This window comes from Rhipicephalus microplus, chromosome 7 (genome assembly GCF_043290135.1).
Source record: "Rhipicephalus microplus isolate Deutch F79 chromosome 7, USDA_Rmic, whole genome shotgun sequence".
NCBI classification, from domain to species: Eukaryota; Metazoa; Arthropoda; class Arachnida; order Ixodida; family Ixodidae; genus Rhipicephalus; species Rhipicephalus microplus.
In genome coordinates, this window is record NC_134706.1 from 22044075 (window position 1) to 22063163 (window position 19089).

Consider the following 19089-nt stretch of genomic DNA (forward strand, 5'->3'; position numbering starts at 1 on the left):
TGTTCACTAGATGGCGGTACCGTCCCCTGTATGTAGCCACCTATAGTTTAGTTATTGCAGTGTTCACTAGATGGCGGTACCGTCTCCTGTATGTAGCCACCTCTCGTTTAGTTCTTGTAGTGTTTACTAGATGGTGGTACTTGTAGCTGACGATGAAAAGACGCAAGATGTTATAAACTAGAAAGCGGTACTTGTAGTTGATGAAAGACGCGAGATCTTATAAAATAGGAATGATGTCACATATGGCGCGTATCATTGGTTGAAGGCAATCGTTCGATTTAGTGCGGCGACGTACGCTAGGGGGAGCGATGTAATAAAGTCGAGTGGGCAAAATGTACAGAGGATTCATGGTTTACCAGGTTTACCTCCGGAGCTTCGCCCACTCATCATCATTCACTTCGTGGATATGGCGGAAATTTTTTTCTTCCAGCGATGTTAGTATTTCTGTGCATCTATAATAATTGTCAAGCTGCTCGTATATACTAAGACATTGACTCCTATGCCAGTGAAAATTTCTTGCTAGTGTATATTGTAGCCTTTTTGTAACATTTCGCTTTTTGCACAAGGATAAAAGTAAGAATATTTGGTGTAGCTGGTCAGTAGTGTGTCTGAAAAAAACTCCCACAATATTATGCCTGTGAAATCACTCAGTCATCCCTTAGGCAGAAAACCCTTATAAGGGTGAAATCACCTACTTGCGACTTTGCTAAATAATTGGCATTTTTGTTAAAAAAAACAACCCTTTCAGTACAGCATCCAAACTAAGAGAACTTCTCTGAAAGGCGTGGGTAGTTGCGCATGAAACATCTTAGCCTATTCATGGCTCTCAGCAACAGAAAGTGCAGTGCAAAGGTAATTTGGGAATATGAAGCAGCTCATGCAATGACTATGTTCATTGATCGTAAGGGGAGCACCAGTGACAGAATTTCAGCCACTAAAACAAATGAGATCGGGTAGTCGAAGAGAATAAAATTAAGGCTAAATAAATACTAATTAAGGCTAAATATACTAACACCAGACTTTTAACAAAACTGTGATGTGCCTGTAGCCGTAATAACCTTTTTTGTTGTGATCTGCACCTTTTCCAGCTATGTTTTCGATGTGAAGCCTCGATATGTGGATAGATGTAAGCCTAAACGGCATGCCAGGTGTCCCATAATTAGCCGAAAGAAATATACGCATAGAAATCCACGTAGTGAATTATGACGAGTAGGAAAAGCACTGGGGATGATTTTTGCGGTAAACCACCCGTGACATTGTCCACTAGCTTATGTAAATGAGTGGCATATCCCATATATACAGCGAGTTTTTGGCACTGAGCCACTACTACTCGCGTTCTCAACTTGCCAGTAGAAGCTTGTTGGTGGCGTTGCCGTTTTCCACCCGTTTCCCGAGCTCTCGTCTCTGGAGTATTGCTGTCTGCGTAGACGTTGAGCCACAGCATGCCGCACTATCGTCTCCTGAGTAGCAGCTCGTAGTCGGCGCTGCAGTTTTGAATTTCACGGGCGTGAGCGCTTTCACGGTCTTTTTCATCCATGGCAGAAAAAAAGCGTGGGGTCAGGAACACGCTTATTAAACAGCGTTATCGTTATGACGTATAGAGCTTTAAGGTGCTTCGTGCCATGGGTACCGTGCATGTGCCGTGCTATGATGGCAGGAAGAGAATCTGTGGTCTGGGAACACACTTATTCCGTTATCTTCATTACCGGTTAATGGACAAGCCTAGACTTTAAGGTGCTTCGTGCAAACAGATAAGACAAAGAGGGAGGGTTCATTGACCAATTTTTCCCGCAGTTTAGCCACAGCTTACAAAGCACACATTATGGGCAGTTCCGCTGTGTGTGTATAGTGGGTAAGCGCGATGGCGTGCCCTGTTCCTGCGTTTTCCTCTTTACAGCATTTTTCTTTCACCCCCGCACCTCGGGATAGGCTCGGTACCAGTGTTTCATTCGTGTTTTTCTAGCTGTTGCTTTAGGATTTTCTTTCAGTGGTTATATCGTTTGGCTCCCGTGTCCCATTTTTCTAAAGCAGGGTTTGGCGCATACGGTGAGATCTACTCATCGTCGGCGCTGATGGCCTTGGGCGAGCGCGTGCTATTATGTTCGGCGAGACTTCTCAGCGGCGTCCACGATGGGGAAAAATTAACTGCACATATAGTTATTTCGGTATAGAACGCGTTACCTTGCCCAACGGAGAGCAATGCAACAGCCCATGGCATAGTTAGCGTGATCACAGAGTAGCAGTAGCGGATGCACTCGGCCAGTCGACAGGGACGCCATGGGCTCATTCCATTGAAAGACGACGCCTGTTTCGCTTGGAACTGCGTGGTTGCAGATAGACGAACTTGGCCTTCGGTGTTTTAGTTGACGACACTTGACATCATTCGACAAGGTAACAATGCTCGAAGAGAAGTTTCGATAGGCCTGCTGTTGACGACACTTGAGATCATTCGACAAGGTAACAATGCTCGAAGAGAAGTTTCGATAGGCCTGCTAGTGAACTAGCACGCAACTGTTTTTCAGAAGGGACTCCAATCAGTGATTTGAATTGTTTTATTATGTGAGACAAGCTAGTTTGGAGCAGCAAATCTTCATGAAGAGGAAAAAGGAACAGAAGATTTGGCAGATATTTTAAATGGGAAGTTTCTGATATTGGAAAAAAATACTTGATAGATTTAATTCAGTCACCTATTTAGACTACATCATCACAGTGTTTAGGCAATCTAGAGGTAGGCAGCTGGTGTCAGTGTTTGTCCTTGCCACCCTGCTGCGTGGCCGGGTCATTGGCTTGACCTTGTGTTGGACCTGATTGAGTCTCTCCTGTTGGAGCAGGACCCTGTTCCTTAGGTTGGGCTGTGGCCTGTGCTGTGCCTTCTGCTGCGCCCTGTGAGGCGTTGGGGTCACCTTCTGGAGGTGGTGAGAGAACTGGCGACGCCATGGACGAATGCTCTCTCGAAAAGATGTCCAGTGCTGGTGGTACCTGCGGTTGGCATGAATATAGCCGTGTTGTGCTTAGGAATTACCCTAACGCAGCTATCCCGGCACGCTTAATGGCACCTCAGTTTGCGGGGAGTGGTGCTGATGCCTCTGTAAGAACTCTCACTGAGAGCTTAAAGACTACTGTGAAAAAGGTATATTTAAGGTGCTTGTTATTTTGGCGGGAAAAACCAAATGAATCAACTGATTATTACGTCAAGAAAAAGAAACATTACTGATGATGATGATGATGATATATAAGGCTTTATGGCACAAGGCGGCTCTATTTGCCACTCATGCGCAAATAGAGCCGCCTCATATAACAAGATGTGGTCAAAGAAGAAGCTTAGTGTAAAGGCCTAAAATCGTGCGCACTAAAAGTCTGTATAAGTGTGTAAATACTAAAACAACGAGGAACATGAAGTGTACGTAATCGACTAAAATAAAACATTATTATATATACGATGCGCTAAATGGTTGTAATCGTACACAGCACTATGCTATAGCTCACATAGAACCTTACTCACAAGGGACCGAAGGGTCACACATGAACACATGATTCCGTAGTAGCATATTCAAGAAGATGATGTGCTATGATTGCAAAGTGCAAATGATGCTCATTAATTGACATTACATGCATTCTGCCGTAGTTCAATTTCTGTGGTATTGATCCCAGGAAGTCGAGCACCAAAGTTGTTCATTCGGATCTCATAGATGATCTAGTGCGTTCTGTCTGCATTAATTTCTTTCAAGTTATGTTATAATTAACTAATTGTGATATTGTTATGATACCTTGTAAGGCTTTTCTCGGCATAAGTGTGAGTTACGTTAATTTGGTTGTGTTTAAAAAAGTAGGGATTACGATTTGGCTGCTCTGCGGTTCATTCACAGCCTTTCAAATTGCAAAAGCTTGAAAGCTTTCTGTGCCAGAACTTGCTAACCAGGAAGAGATGATGTCTGTAGCCCTACTGGTTGCATCTATCTAGTTGGTATTCTAAATAGCCTAGTGGCTGTTGCGTTCGAGTTATACGTTCTCAAAAACACTTTCTCGCAAGCCTTGCTGCGCGAAGTCGCACCCGCTATTAGTTAGAGGAGTCTATCGCAAGGGCGGTTCTGAGCTTGTTATCAGAGTTAGAGTAATGCATTTCGCTCCGACATGTCGACTTGGCAGTTAAAAAATCAACACACATTTCGTACGTTTCATTTCTAGAAATCTGTGGCACAATTTTGAACGCTGTTTTGCGCTCGAAATTGTGTGCATGGTGGCGTTAAAAATTTGTGAACGCCGACCAACAGGAGACCTAGCATAGTCGTTCAAGGTGCTGGTCGAGCAACACAACGTGGATGCCAAAATTAGCTCAATAAAGTGGGTTTACTAGCAAAAAAATCTTATATCTCCCTCAAAGCTGATTGCAATGCTAATAACTGAGTGAGAAGATTGAGTACAATATAATTGTGATCTTTTGAAATCAATGGAACTTCATAATACTTATTGTAGAACACAAGGTCAATGGTGCCACAAAAAAAGCATCTTCAAGCAATGAAGCTTCGCTGATGTCAGTGGTATTTCAACGTGAAGTTTCACGAAGGTTACTTTGCATAAAATCCGCATCGTTCCTAAATTACTTGCTTAAGTAAACCCAGAGGTGAAATAAATCTTTCTGCTTTTTCTTCTTCACAATTTATTGTACTGATTACCCCCTTCCCCCCCTCCTATTTCTACCTGTCCGCCTCAGTGGAAAAGTGGCTAAAGTGCTCAGCTGCTGAACAGAAGGTCGCGGGTTCGACCTCGGCTGAGGCGGTCACGTTTAAATGGAGGCGATATGGTGAAGGCCCACGTATACTGTGTTATGTCGGTGAACGTTAAAAAAACATGAGATGGTCAAAATTTCCGAAGCCCTCCACTAGGGCGTCTCTCCTAGCCCTATGGTGGTTTCCGGACTTAAGACCCCAGCTAATATAGTATATCCTCATTCTATTTCTATCCAGATCGCTTGACGTCAAATGTGGTTTGTCACTTTCTCCGCTACGTGAGGCATTGCATGATCACATCACATGGTTTTCGCACTGACTCCCTGAATGGATGCCTTTGATCACGTGACAATGTCCTGTGATGGCTTGATGACATACCCATGACGTCATGTTATGACATCGGACTACAAAAGACTCTGTATTTGTATCACTCACCTTGGGCTTATCTCGCACGTAGCGCGTAACGCGACTGGCGCGTTCCTCTTCTTTGGAAGAATTCGAGCCAGTCGAGGTCTTGGATCCTTTCCGGATGAGAAGAGCGGGAGCCACAGGTGGGGAACCGGCGGCTGCTGTCTCGGAGCCTGATGTGGCCTGCGGTATCGGGAATAGGTGGTATAAGGCTATGTGTACTGCTGCCCATATACACAAAGTTTTTTACACAAAGCTTTTCGTACAAAAAAGTGGGCTCTCCTTTCTTCTGGCAATTTCGTCAGTAAACCAGTTGGTCGGTTCCAGGAAGCGCCTTCAAGCCTAACCAAGCTGGTGTGTGCACTAGAACACGGCAGTGGAGTGATCTCACCGAAGCACACCAAACTCACTCTGGTGTGTTTCCGAACTGTGAAAATTTAGCCCCCAAAACTCAGAAGTTTAACCTAAGTGTAAGAAACAGCACACTCAATAAGCTAGGCTTGTTATCGCACGTTGTAGCTATTGATCGCTCGCAACAGTTTCGACATAATGCCTCGAAAGTATTCCAGCGGCACACACTAGGTAACTGTGTCAAGGAAAGGGTGAGTTGAAATAAACACAATTGCTTCGGAAAGAGATAGTTTTACGGTAAGAAATAGTCAGGAACTTTGTTCCGACTTTCCGGAGCATTTGGAACGGTGCATAGACTACGTTCTGCAGAAAGCGAACAGACGTGTTAAGCGAACAGACGTGAAAGACGTGCTAAGGCTTTTTTTGTATATTTGAGTATATTTTCTGGTGTACATTGCACTTCCACATTTTTGACGCAGGGCTATGCATGCAAATGTGTTGAATCGTCACAACCAGGGGGGAATGAGCACGTCAGATGCCATGAGTAGAACAGAAACTACACTTATTACAAGATTAATATTTAGTTACCACAGATTCTTGTGCGGCTGACATTTTTTATCGTGAAGACAAAACTGTATTCAGTCACGTTCGATGTTATCGTGGAGTGGCGAAGAACTATCAAATCAACTAAATTTTTCTTTCATCTTTCGAAGAAAAAAGAAAAGATAGGAGCTGTCACAAAAAGTACTACAGATACTTCTTGTTGTACCCCCCCCCCCCTCCCTCGCTGCCGCAAAAAATGGTCCTAGCCAGAAAATGGTCCTAGCAGACATGGCCCTGAATAAATACGAAAACTGTAATATACCACCACAGCAGTCTGTCGCCTCAACACACACGCAAAAGAGCCCCGCGACCGGCGAAGCGTAACATCGTGCCATGCGCCGTTATTGGAGAAGACGTCAGAATTTTCTATCGCCGTGTTCAGGGGCATTTTTCAGCTGGCCGTACATGCGTTAAAGACCTACCGCAGACGAAGAGTCGCTACTAGGAGCAGCTTCTCGCTTCTCGCTCGAGCTGGTTGATCCAAGTGAAGCTCTGGACCCCCGACGCTTTTTCTTTTTTGACTTGGACTTGCTGCTGCCTTTGCTGAGATCCTCAGAAGGGTTGTCCATGAGTCCACCCAATGTGCGTCGGCTAGAATAGTATACCTGTAGTACGGAAACCGCAAACTTTGTGACTATTTCCTGAGAACTCACAGAGAAAATGTTCAGAACTCTTAAGAATGTGGCTTGGCTCTCAGACCAAAAGAACGTGGTATGAGGAACTTGTCACAAAGTTCCCATGCTACGTTGAACTTTGTAACGACGCGCTGAAAGCGCGTCAAATTGAGGGCACAAGTGCCGAAGATAAACAGAGGCTTTAAAATGATATTACTTAATGGGCACACCTCGACAATGTCGCATCTTACTGTGGCTTACCACGTAGCCTATGTCGCCGATGTTCTGCAATGAATCTCTCGTAATGCGTAGCCTTGCGATGAACCCGTAAGCAGCAAGTGTGTGTTGAGAAAGTCAGAGGGTGCAGGGCCTTTTTTTTTTACAATAATAGTAAGCTGCGCAACGAATGAAACTTTCGTTTTTCTTTCAAGCACACCTAGTCAATAACATGCTTCCAGTTTCCGTATAATCAGAAATAAAGCCTTGCAAAAATAAAACTTTCATCCATTGAATATATTTATTTCAATTTAAGAAATACTACATGCATGCGGTATGAGAAGGCCGGTTTACCTAGGTGCCAATTAATATTAAAAATGATTAATTCTAGTTAAATGAGGTCACTGAAAGAGGACGCGGTTTTCTCAGTAGCTGCTGAGATTGTAGCGACACTTAGTGGAGTAGGTCTCAACCATGTGCCTGTTTGTATGTGGCCTCTTACATTTGCTTCAGCAGTGTGATGAAACATATTGTTAACCCAATGAATACGCAGTGACAGTCGAGCGCCACGGTGCCAGTTCCAGGTTCATAGGTATTGGATTAGGGTTCCTTTAGTTTTTAACAGAGAAGATGCTTAAGCTTGGAGAAACTTCGTGAGCCGCTAGCAAGATTCTTCATCATTGTGAACCGACCCATACTCTTTGTCACCTTCCTCTGGTTTGGCTATACTATCGGAACACAGTGCCTGTTCGTCAGGCGTGGGATGAAAGAACTCTTATAGGAGAAAGAACGACTATGGAGTTGGATAAAAAATAGATAGAAGCAATGAGATAAAAAAAGATAAGCACTGGCTTGGCTGGCCTATGGCAGGATATACGTAGCGTAAGCTATGAACGGACGGACGGATCAACGAACCAGAGACAGACGAACAAAGCACGGACAAAAGGACGGACTAGAGAGCCAGTGATCTCACGTGACAGAAGTGTCAGCCTGCTAGTGTTACGTAGAGTGTCGAAGTGCTTGCTGATTTCATGTATTGAGCACTTTTCCATAGGTGACGTCAGTTGCCAACAAAAAGCTCAGCCTTTTCTTTTTTTTAACTGTGCGAGTCAACGAGAATTTTTTGTGTAGTCCCTGAAAGTATCCAGCTCAGTCACAGTGAAAGCTGGAAGAGTGGCCTTTCAGAGCTTTTTCAAAGATTCTTTGGGTAACTGCTACAAGCACACTTTCCGGGTACCCTCTATGTCATCATTCATCATTTTTGTGTGATAGGCAGGCATTCGCCATACCATCCTTCATCATTCTTCAGAGAAGCGTGTTATCCGCTCCCGGCACTTCCAAAGCATTTTGTGCGATTTTTTGATGCAGTGGCTTACAACGATGAAGATTTATGCCTGAAACTATTGTAACTTTTGTAATGGAGTCGGAGCATTCGACAACCCAATCGTTTTTTGATCCACATTGTGTGATGCTAGATGTTCTTTTGATGCTCTAAAATGCGTTGTTGCTCACATTAACACGATTCCTTCCACGACATCAACGCCCATTTCGCAACGGAGTTCCAAGCACTTGTTTCGTCATATTACACAATGTTACTTTACGAGTTGAAAGTTGGGGGATTATTGGCCCATGTGGTGCACATAATTACTTAGGCAATAAAACATAAACATACACGTTTATATATTGCAGGAGCGGCGTGGATTTTACGAACGTATTGGAAAATACCCTGAAAAAAGAATTGATGAGAAGTTCATATGACATCTGTGTTCTTTCTGTTGAAAACGAGGCTGGCGTACCTTATGCACCTGGGTCTGCGGAGCATATGGCAAACTCGAAATGCCTTTGAAAATGCGGATGTAGAAGCGTGATAAGTGTGATATTTTAGTGAATCTGTACACCCTTTCCTTGAAGTGCTCAAGGTGCAGGAGGATGTACCGGAGTGTATTGCGCAAGTTGAGCAGTTGTTACGTTTGCCAAAGTACTAAGAAATTGTCAGCTCAAAGCTGACGGTTCCCCCTTGCACTTTGTGATTGTACAGCTATTTTCTTGTATTTCGTCGAGTATGTGAAGTCTGCATTTGCAAGACAATAAAGCAAGCTAAATACGGCGTGGCTCTGTGGTTGAATACTCAGCTGGCATGCAGGGGACCCGGGTTCGTGTCCTACTGTGTCCTTGGTGTTTTTATTTACTTCGTTCTTTAGTTATTTTGCGTCATAGTGGTTACGGACACCGGCGGCGGTGGCGGTGGACAGCAGTGGTGCACGCGACCCTAATGATCAAATAACAGTTCTCGCTGTAAAATGTAAATGAAGCTTTGAACTGCTTCTCACAATGCCCACGGCCTCTGGTTTGTAGACGTATGGGGAGACGTCACGCACCCCCCCCCCCCCCCCTTTGGTATTTAAAGCAGGAACACCCACCTCTCCTCCAGAAGCACGCCTATGATTCTGCGAACTCTACATGCATAGGTACGGGATCGAAATCAGTGCTTCAAACGAAACTCTCAGCTGCGGCCGCAACCTAGCTCATTTCAGAAATCAAGTAGTCCGTATCATTTTGTGCGAGGTTCCTGGGTAGGCAGATTGTTGAGAAAGCAATTGTCTGAAAGAGAGCCAAGAGATTTGTTCAGACCCGCGCCTTGTGAGCCTAGAAACTTCGGTTTAGGTAGCCTACGTTTATGTCCAATGAAGAGGTCATCACTTCATGTATGAAGAGAGAATCTTCTAAGTCTTGATGCAAAATAGATATTGCTATTCAGCAAAATATAAATGATGCCGGAGAATATGAAAAAGCAAAGCTTACCTTGACTACAAAATAATCTTCTTCCTCCTCTTCATGATTGATGACATGCCATGATTCCTGTAGGGCGTTTACCGAAGTGACGGGTTGGGCGTGGGATAACATCTTATCGAATAACTACAGCGCAAGGCAAGGTCGAAACAAGGCGACAAGCACAGTGTCAATCCTTCGTCGATTTTTCATGCTGCAGTTGTTCAGAAATATTTTTCTGCGAACACGACATTATGTCTGTGTTTAGTTGAGCAGAACCGCTATTAACCAGGCGGGTAAAAAAAAAGCTAGGACGGTTTTGAGCGCCATTCTCTAAATTATTAAAAATTTACTTCTATTTTATCAGGCATTAGTTATATTGCCGATACGTAAGTGATTTCTTCTAAATAGGTATTGTTTTATTGATAAATCGACTAGAGTGGGTGTGGGCTATTCAAATAGGTCATCACTAGTGTCAAACTGTTAGAACTACCCGGTCGTTGGCCCATCCCCCAGCGTCGGTATGTGCACCACATATTCGAGGCTTTACTACCTTGATTAGTCCACTGCCGTATTCTTGAACCAAACAAGTGTCATATGTTCCTATTGAATACTACAACCTGTACTCAGTATCCGCAATGACCCTAGGGTGTATGGGAAATCGTACTATAGTACACCACATAGGTTAATCCAAAAGAGTTCACGCATTGATGCAACTTCGGAAAACAGATGTATGTTTTTTACTTAACCTAAAATAAAACCAGACTTCTTTCATGTATATGCAGGAACACTTCCGATTAATCGCCAATAAAAGGCGGGATGTGGAACCTTTTTCAGCTTTTCTCCTCCTGTTGCTGTTGTTTTCGTGGTCGACTTTTTCGCTTGTGTCGTTCTTGCTTTTGCTGTAGCTTCTGCAACCGTTGTTTCTCGCGTCGCTCCTTCCATTGCCACCGCCGTTCTGCACACTGTCGTTTCTGCCCGGGTCGCCGCCGCTGACGTCGCTTCTCTAACTGATGGCGACGCCAATCTCGACCAAGACGGAGACGACCTCCCTTGCCTAACGTCGTAACCGTGTTCACCTCCGTAGCCTCCATAGCTTTGATCAACGCCGTAAACACCATTGACGGCACTGTCATAGCGAGTGCCAATTCCGCCAATGCCTTCGCCGAAACCGCGGCCACTGTATCCATGACTCTGACCTTGATCCACCCAAGGTCAACCAACTCGACGAGTACCTTAGCCGCCATTCACTCCACTACTTCTGTAGCCTGCGCCGAACACGCCGTTGCCGTATTCTGCACCTCCAGCTTGAGCCACACCAACTCGACGAGCTGTGCTGACACTGTAGTCTCCGTTTATACCATAATTACCGTAGCCCGCATAGGTTCTGCCCATTCCATAGTCTCTACCGAATACGCCGCCATTGTAGTCCCCTAGGATTCCATCATTTCTGCCCCCGTATCCTTCACTACTACCGCTGGCTCTATTGAGGACGCCACCATAGCCACCACCATATTCGTAGCTGCCATATCATTCACCGCCAAAGTTATTGGCACCGTTGCCACCGTTACCATAGGCGCCGTTGCCGTAAACGGTGTTGCTGAAGTCAGGGACACGCAAGTAGGTGCTGTATTCACCATCGCTTAGGAAAGGGGCATCGTATCCGCTAGGGCTGACGTCAGTGTACCTGCCACTGCCATAGGCTCCAGAACGACCTGCAAAAACACAAATGTCAAGAGGTTGGCCACCTTGCTCATGCGAGGTACCATTGCCATTAGTTGCTTAGAGATGCTGACTTTTACCTTAGACTTCATTGCCCTGGATATCCCGTGTCTTTATAGTCCACTAAGGCTAGCTAATACCATACAACTGGTAATATCGCCAATGTGGAAAGCTTTCTTGTGGAACCCAATGTAGAAGATTTGTCTTCGTGTGCCACCATGCACAAGTCACTACTAAAGTCGCACGGAAGCCCTATACTTAAATTGGCCAATGAATTGGTATTGTGTTAGTTTCAAAATGTAATAGAAGAATTATGCTTGCTTTCATGTAGGAATACTTTGTCGAATAGTCTACTTGTACAAATTTAGGAAGCATTTCGGTGAGAGAAAAGTTACTGGAAGGTCGTTATCTTGTTGGGTCATTTGCTGCAAAATCACGGACTCTGATCTCAATCGACCCTAGCGGCAACTGGGCATGAAGCCGTAAAGACATATTATGTTCAAGAGCTCACATGATCCGGAATACAGTCACTGTACAATCGCCTGGTTGTGTTGTGTTCTTTGTAGTGTGTAAAATATCCAAGTATTTTACGAAATCCCTAGGATGTGATTAGGTTGCTTGACATTCCGAGTATTCATTGTGCGGGATTACATACTTTTTCACTTCCTCATTCTACAGACGCGATGTGTACCCGTACAAGTCCACAAAGCGATACAAACAATCCGTATCAGCAAATGTGCCTTGAGCGAAGTCCCTTAAGGTGAATGCACAAATGAAGAATTTTTTTCGTAAAGGACAAAGCTGGAAGAAGACGTGAACTCGCCTGCATTAAAGTAATCACCAATAACAACGAAGCTCCTATGGTTTTCTTGCCTGCTGTGTCCGAAGGCCACACTGATGAGTGATGACAATAGCATGCAGGCTGCCGACAATCGAGCCATAATTTGGTACTCGGTATGCATCAATTCGCCGAAACTATTGCGTAAAATCGGCGGCCTTTATATTTATACAGTATACACGTGCTTCCAACCTTCTTCCCTGGTCACCTGTCAAAAAGAATGCACAGTAACACAACGTATTAAGATTTTTTTTCACTGCAAGTTCATTGTGCGCAAATGCATGAATGTCTTTTATGCGAATGCCATTCAGTTGTACACAAGGACAATGGGCGGAAACATTGCCAAAGAACTACAATGGTACCCTGAAAATAAAGGGGACTCTCTAAAGTTCGATGTATATCTATACCGACCAGCCATGAGGCTACTATACCAACTGGTAGATCTGACAAGAATAGATGGACAAACCATAACTAAGAAATCCGAGATGCATCTCGTATACATAAGGCTATCGCTCACACCTGAAAATAGACGCCTTTTCATTAAAGAATGAGAAAAAAACTACAATGACATGAAAATGATGGCATGCCTGGTTTTCTTCTTGACGAAAGCAGATGTAGCAATGCTTGCTTGAAAAAGCTACCCCAAGTCTTTTACTAGTTTGTTTGGCTAAAAGAGATTTGTTCGTTTGGCTTAAATAGATCTTACATGAACAGGACGCGGAAAACAGACTTCAAGGTTGACGAACTCCTTTTCCAGCCTGCAGGCTCAGCCCTTTAGTTACTCATTGAATAATATTCGTTTAATTTAGGAATTCTAAGGTAACAGCGCTAGGGAACCACCAAAAATAAATAATGAATAATGAAGTTTAACACCCCCCCCCCCCCCCAAAAAAAAAAACACCATATGGCTATGAAAGACATCGTAGTGGAGGGCTCCGGAAACTTCGACTACCTGGGGTTCTTTAACATGCACGTGAATTAAATCACATGGGCCTAAATCATTTTCGCCTCCATCAAAAATGCGGCCGCCATGGTAGAAATTCCATCCCGTGACCCACAAGTCAGCAGCCGGGTGCCTTAGCCACGAGACCACCGTGGGGAGCATATAAAAAAATGGCCCCGTATCTGCATGCTAATCTGCAAATGTCGTCGAAAGACGGTAGTCTTGCGTGTGGAGAGAGTAAACATTTATTTGATGTCCTGCGCAAGAAAATCGGTGAAGGGTACTGTGGAGGCGCTGCGTTAGAGTGCCTCGAGCATGCAGCGGAGGCGAACGAGCGCATCAAGTCACGTCACACGTGAGACATGAGTGCCATCTGGCAGTTTTCTTAAAAAAAACGAAGTGCGTGGCTCTGAGACGGGTGTGCGCGCCCGTCTCAGAGGTGATAATGGGTAGAACGCAAGACAACGAGTTGGTGCCACCACCGTCTCGTCTTAGCAAAGCGTTGGAAACACTCGCCTTTTCGTGAAAGCGTTGCATGGTCAGTGCAGTGTGATAAGTGCTATGGTCCTTAAAATTACTTATGCATGCCTTTTCTAGTAAACGACGCTCAAGCAGAATACATACGTGTTGTTATGGTGCCCCCGACATGCGATATAATTGATTTTTTAATTGACAATTGCAAAAGTATGAACGCTGAATCTTGAAGCAACATTTGTGGGCGCTGTGGATGAGATCGGCCGTTTCAAGTATCTGATGCCGTCAAGAATGGACAAACACAGACAGACAGACAGACAGATCAAAATTTTTGCGTCGAAGGTCCCCAAGAAAGACTATCGTCTTTAAAAATCGCAAAATATCCACGGAGTGAAGGAATGAGTGGGGCGAAGCACCCCTCAGTCAATCCGCGTTTCCGTTCGTCCGTTCGTTCTTGTTTCCGTCCATCCGTGCGTCCACCTGTGCGTACGTTCACCTGTCCGTCCTTGCGTCCATCTGCCCGTCCGTGCATATGTCTGTCTGTGCGTACATCCGTCCGCGCTTCCGTCCATCCGTACGTCTGCTTATATCTCTGTCTGTCCGTCACTCAGTCCGTGTGACCGCCCGTCCGTCCATCTAGTGAACACTCCAAATACCGCCATCTCGCATCTTTTCATCATTTATTCATCATAAAGAAGTACCACAATCCAGCGGATTTTTCAAGGACTAAACGAGGCGTGGCTACCTACTGCTACGACGAGTACTACGACAACTGCTACGACGACTACTACGACGACGACGACGGCGACAACAACAACAACAACAACAACAACAACAACAACAACAACAACAACAACAACAACAACAACAACAACAACAACAACAACAACAACAACAACAACAACAACAACAACTACTACTACTACTACTACTACTATTACTACTACTACTACTACTATTACTACTACTACTACTACTACTACTACTACTACTACTACTACTACTACTACTACTACTACTACTACTACTACATAGATCGCGGACGCACGAGCCACGGCTTAAGGAGCTTCGCTTCTAAGAACAAGCGGAAAGCTGAAGAACAACCTATCTAGAATGAAATAACTTTTCTGAAGCCTATGTGCGATAGAGTCAGCTCTGAGCGCCGTGTCGGTATTTGTTCTGGCATTAATGTTCGCTTATTTACTCATTTTTTTCATTATGAGCACCGCCACACACCATCTCTTTGTAGAAGTGAGTGGGTTCCAAGCAAACTACACTTTACATACAAAAGGCCAAAAATGGCCCCAATATATTATTTTTATATCACAGCAACGCCGTCGAACAATGGTTACGCAAACTGCCTTACAAAGAAGATATGCGTACGCAAATATGTGACTTCAATACGTCCATGGACATGGAGCTCAACATGCGCGTTGTAGTAGCATGCTACCGAATGCGCCACTTTATTTCGCGCCACTCCGCCTCCACTACTTGCGAAATTACGAACCTATCAATATTCCAAACGCCCCTTTCGAAGCTTGTTCATGCCACTTTGTTCAATTTTCTGCAAAGCCTGGTATGCGTATGCTAATATGCACCACTAAAGCTGAGACGTGATTCTGGAAGATGATAATATTTCTTGGGATACTGCAAAGCAGAAATTTTTGACTTTATCTCTGTCTGTCTGTTTGTCTGTATGTCGCATGATTCGGCCACCTGGCTAATGTTTGAGCACTCGCTAAACGTCGAGCCATTTTAAACGTCGAGCCACCTTAATTGGGTGCGTTCATACTCAAGAATATCGTCGATAAAACAGCAAAATTACTCAAATCCGAGGCACAACATCAGTACGTAATTACTGTTTGGTGTGTTTCTTTACTAAAAAATACATAAACGCGTAATTATAAAAGCACTATGCTTTTTTACACTGCGCTAAAATGCGATGCTGCAAAAAAAAAAAAAAACCTCTCTGTCGGCACTATGATGATGCCATAAGGCAGCGGCCCCGGGTTCTGCACAAGCTCATGTTTCTCGAGGGGACTGCCAGATGGCGTCCATATATCTCACATCGCCTCCTCTTTTTCATTATTGCCAGCAAGACGCGACCGATTCAATATTGATGAGGCACTGTCTGAGGCGATGTCAAACATAAATAGCCGCTTGGCCGGCTTAAGACCATCGTCTTTCGACGACCCTTGCAGCGAAGCCAGTGAATGCGCGACCAATTATTTTCTTTCATGATATGAAGTACTTTTTTTTTGTATAGCCCTCCTGTAGCACTCGCCTCTATAGGCCTGAAAAGGCCCACGCTGTTGCATTATTAAAGTCTGACCATTCGACTGTTCAGTTTGTGGGCCCTCTATATTGAACTACGTGAACTCGCAGGGTGCCTTATGCACTCACTGGAAGGTGATTTGTTTTGTTTTGTTTTGTTTTCCTGGGATGATGGCTCATACCCACTCAGGGGGATTGGCCAAGAAAGTGTAGTGCAGTTTTTCTGTGATCATTTTAACTATGTGTAATGAATTGGTATTATAATAAGACTAATGTAAAAAAACAACATAAAAGAGCAAACGAAAAAAAAATCAAGTTGAGCAATTTTGAGATTTGAGGTGTTGATTACCACTCAGCTGCGTTTACTTCACTCTGCCCTGGGAAGTAATAAATAATTTTTTGATTGAAGATCACAAAGGTATACGCTTGGTTGCCTGAATATAATCGCAAACGGCAGTGAAAGCATCCCTGTGGCAATGTCCGAAAACTGAGGCACCAAAGCTTAGCGCTGTTTCCGCCGTCAATCTAACGCCTATTTTCAGAAATGGCATAACTAGTAACCTTTTTCAAAGTATATCGTAGCGGCGACAATACAAAAAATAATGATATAGTGATTCCATTTCTCCGCAGAATGCGCAGAGGGGTGATGTCTGACCAGCTCTATGTAGATACAGGTTTAGGGGGGGGGGACACGACATCGAAATTTAGTAATTAAGACTTCGAGCTTTCTGGACTGACTCCAGTGGGGTTGCCATGGAAACATGAGGTGGTTATAGTCTGTCCATGTAGTTACTTTTTCTATCATATCAGTGGAGATTGCTGATTTTCGATATCTTACTGCCGTGATATATTCAACATCTGGCAGTATGGACAAAACTGGCCCATCAAGTGCGGCTCGTGCTAAGGGGTCGGCCAATTCATTTAATCTTAATCCACAGTGTCCCGGAACCCATAGTAACCTCAGGAGTCTCAACTGCGGGGGTACTAATGTTTTGAATGTGCTTAGAATTCGAGAGTTCTCTAAAGCTGTCAGAGCTGCACAAACTGAAAGAGAATCCGTCAATATGACTGCGTTGTTTTGAATTGGTGGAAATTTTCGAAGAGCTAAAATAATCGCCAAGAGCTCCGCTTCAAAAACTGGAGTAAAATCAGGCAGTCTCACTGAAAAGGACCAGTCAAGCAAATCAGAGGCAATGCCAACACTTGCCTTTTGATTATTTACTTAAGCATCTGTGGCTATTATATTTTTAGTTTCTGCATGCTCCAAGTAATCTAATAATATGTTATTTAAAAATTTCAGAGATTGTAATTTGGCGTTTTGGGGGAATATATCATCATATTCAATAATAACATGACAATTCGACTCATTAGTCTCAATTACATTTCTAATGTTCACATTTATACTTTGTAGATTCTTTTGTACAAACATTATCTGAGGTGTGTGAAACCGTGGCCAATGAGCAAGAAAGAAGGCGTCAGGGTTTGCGATAAAAGCATATTGAGATATTTTTGCCGGTAAGCTATAAAACTTTAAAAATGCTTGTACAGTCAAAATTCAAAATCGACAAAGTAGTGTAGACAGGCGCGCTTCCTGGTACAGTACGTTGATAGCAACAAATCTAGGGAGTCCCAGACACATTCGCAGTGCTTCTCGCTCCAAGACAACTAGAGGTTTCGTTTTATAAGCAGGGCTGTCCGAGAATAATGTGCAGCCGAATTCCATGATGAGGCGCATATAAATCTTGTACAACGTTATCAAGGTGTGCCTCCGTAAGCTATATTTCCGGTTATTTAGCTTGTGTAGTAAGCCTGAAGCCCGCTGTGCTTTGGTAGTTATATACTCTATGTGTGGACTCCAGTTAAGTTAGTCATTATAAATGATTCCCAAATATTTTATAGAGTCTACTTGCTGGATGGGTTCCTGTTTATATAGAATTGAAATTGAAATTGGTTCTGCAAGCGGAAACGCCGTGAGCGCACTTTTGTTGACATTTAACGATAACGAAATCGACTGCAACCAAACTTCTAACATGTTAATATATCTTTGTAATTTAAGTTGTAGTGAGTAAATACCACAGTCAGCAGCAAAGAGTGCGATGTCATCAGCATAAATGTAGACAGTAACTTCTTGATCTGTTGGAATTGTGCTCAATAAAGCATTAAATAATATTGGAGATAAGACTGCTCCTTGGGGAACTCCGCGCGTTTGTTTAAATCTAGATGAGGTTCATCTATCCTTGACGCAGTAGAATTCTCTTGATTTTAAGAATTCGGCCACCCACTGAATAAAATATTGTGGGAAGTTCAATCTCTCTAGCGTATTTAACAATATGAAGTGCTCCACACTGTCATTCGCCTTGGCTATGTCAAGCGTAACTAAAGCAGCGTATTGCCTTCTTTTACGCGCGAGCTGTATTCGGCTCTCTAAATCAGCATGGGCACACGAAATAGAGAAATCACTACGAAAGCCAATTTGGTTCGGTTTTATTACTAAATTGTCTGCCATCCAGATACTTACTCGGCTATGTAGGACCCTCTCTACTAGTTTGACCGTGTTAGATGTTAGAAAGATTGGTCTGATATTATCGACTGTTAATCCTACACCCGGATTTTTTAGTATAGAAATCACCTTTGCTATCCTCCAATCCTGCGGCACCCATGAGTTTTTTAAGGAGTAGTTAATAACAGTGGCGACGTCTCGAGGCGATAAATTGAACAGAATTTTAATCATGGGTACTGTGATTCCATCTGGGCCAGGAGATGCACAGTGTAAATGTTTAATCACGTTGGATACTTCAGTGTGTGTCACTTCTTCAAAGTCAGATTTTGTCGTAGACTTGTGCCAGTTGTTTGGCACTACTAAAGTGAATCTGCTTTCCAGACCTTTACCGATTGCCTCTAAGGTAGTGGTCATTTCTTGAGCCGACAGATTATCACAAGCTACATTAACTGGTGATGGAAGATTTTCCGAGATCTCATATATCGGAACAGTGCTTTCATATGTTTAGACTTCGACAGGTATTCATAATGTCTTCTGTCATATTCTTGTTAGCTTGAGCTACCGTTCTTTTAAAGCCCGCAGCAATGAATTTATAATCGGCCCAGTTTTGGGAGGATTAATTATGTAAGAGCTGCTTCCAAGCTGCCTGA

At 43.7% G+C, this 19089-nt stretch overlaps 1 protein-coding gene across 1 annotated transcript; it reads right to left on the bottom strand.

The window, feature by feature from the left end:
* Positions 1-2649: 2649 nt before the first annotated feature.
* LOC119179344 (uncharacterized) lies at positions 2650-9758 on the bottom strand. The gene is made up of 4 exons (XM_075868072.1): positions 9722-9758; positions 6512-6694; positions 5163-5318; positions 2650-2979 (listed from the first exon to the last, which is right to left on the bottom strand). The coding sequence occupies exons 2-4, from the start codon at positions 6656-6658 to the stop codon at positions 2743-2745; spliced, it is 540 nt and encodes a 179-aa protein (XP_075724187.1). The 5' UTR covers positions 6659-6694; positions 9722-9758; the 3' UTR covers positions 2650-2742.
* Positions 9759-19089: the final 9331 nt, after the last annotated feature.

Bases quoted from the DNA above. Each gene is read 5' to 3' on its own strand.
- LOC119179344 (XM_075868072.1), bottom strand. From the start codon at position 6,658: ATGGACAACCCTTCTGAGGATCTCAGCAAAGGCAGCAGCAAGTCCAAG. The intron at 5,319-6,511 runs GTAGGTCTTTAA...CCGATACCGCAG, and splicing joins GTAGCGACTCTTCGTCTGCG to GCCACATCAGGCTCCGAGAC. The intron at 2,980-5,162 runs GTGAGTGATACA...TGCCAACCGCAG, and splicing joins ACGTGCGAGATAAGCCCAAG to GTACCACCAGCACTGGACAT.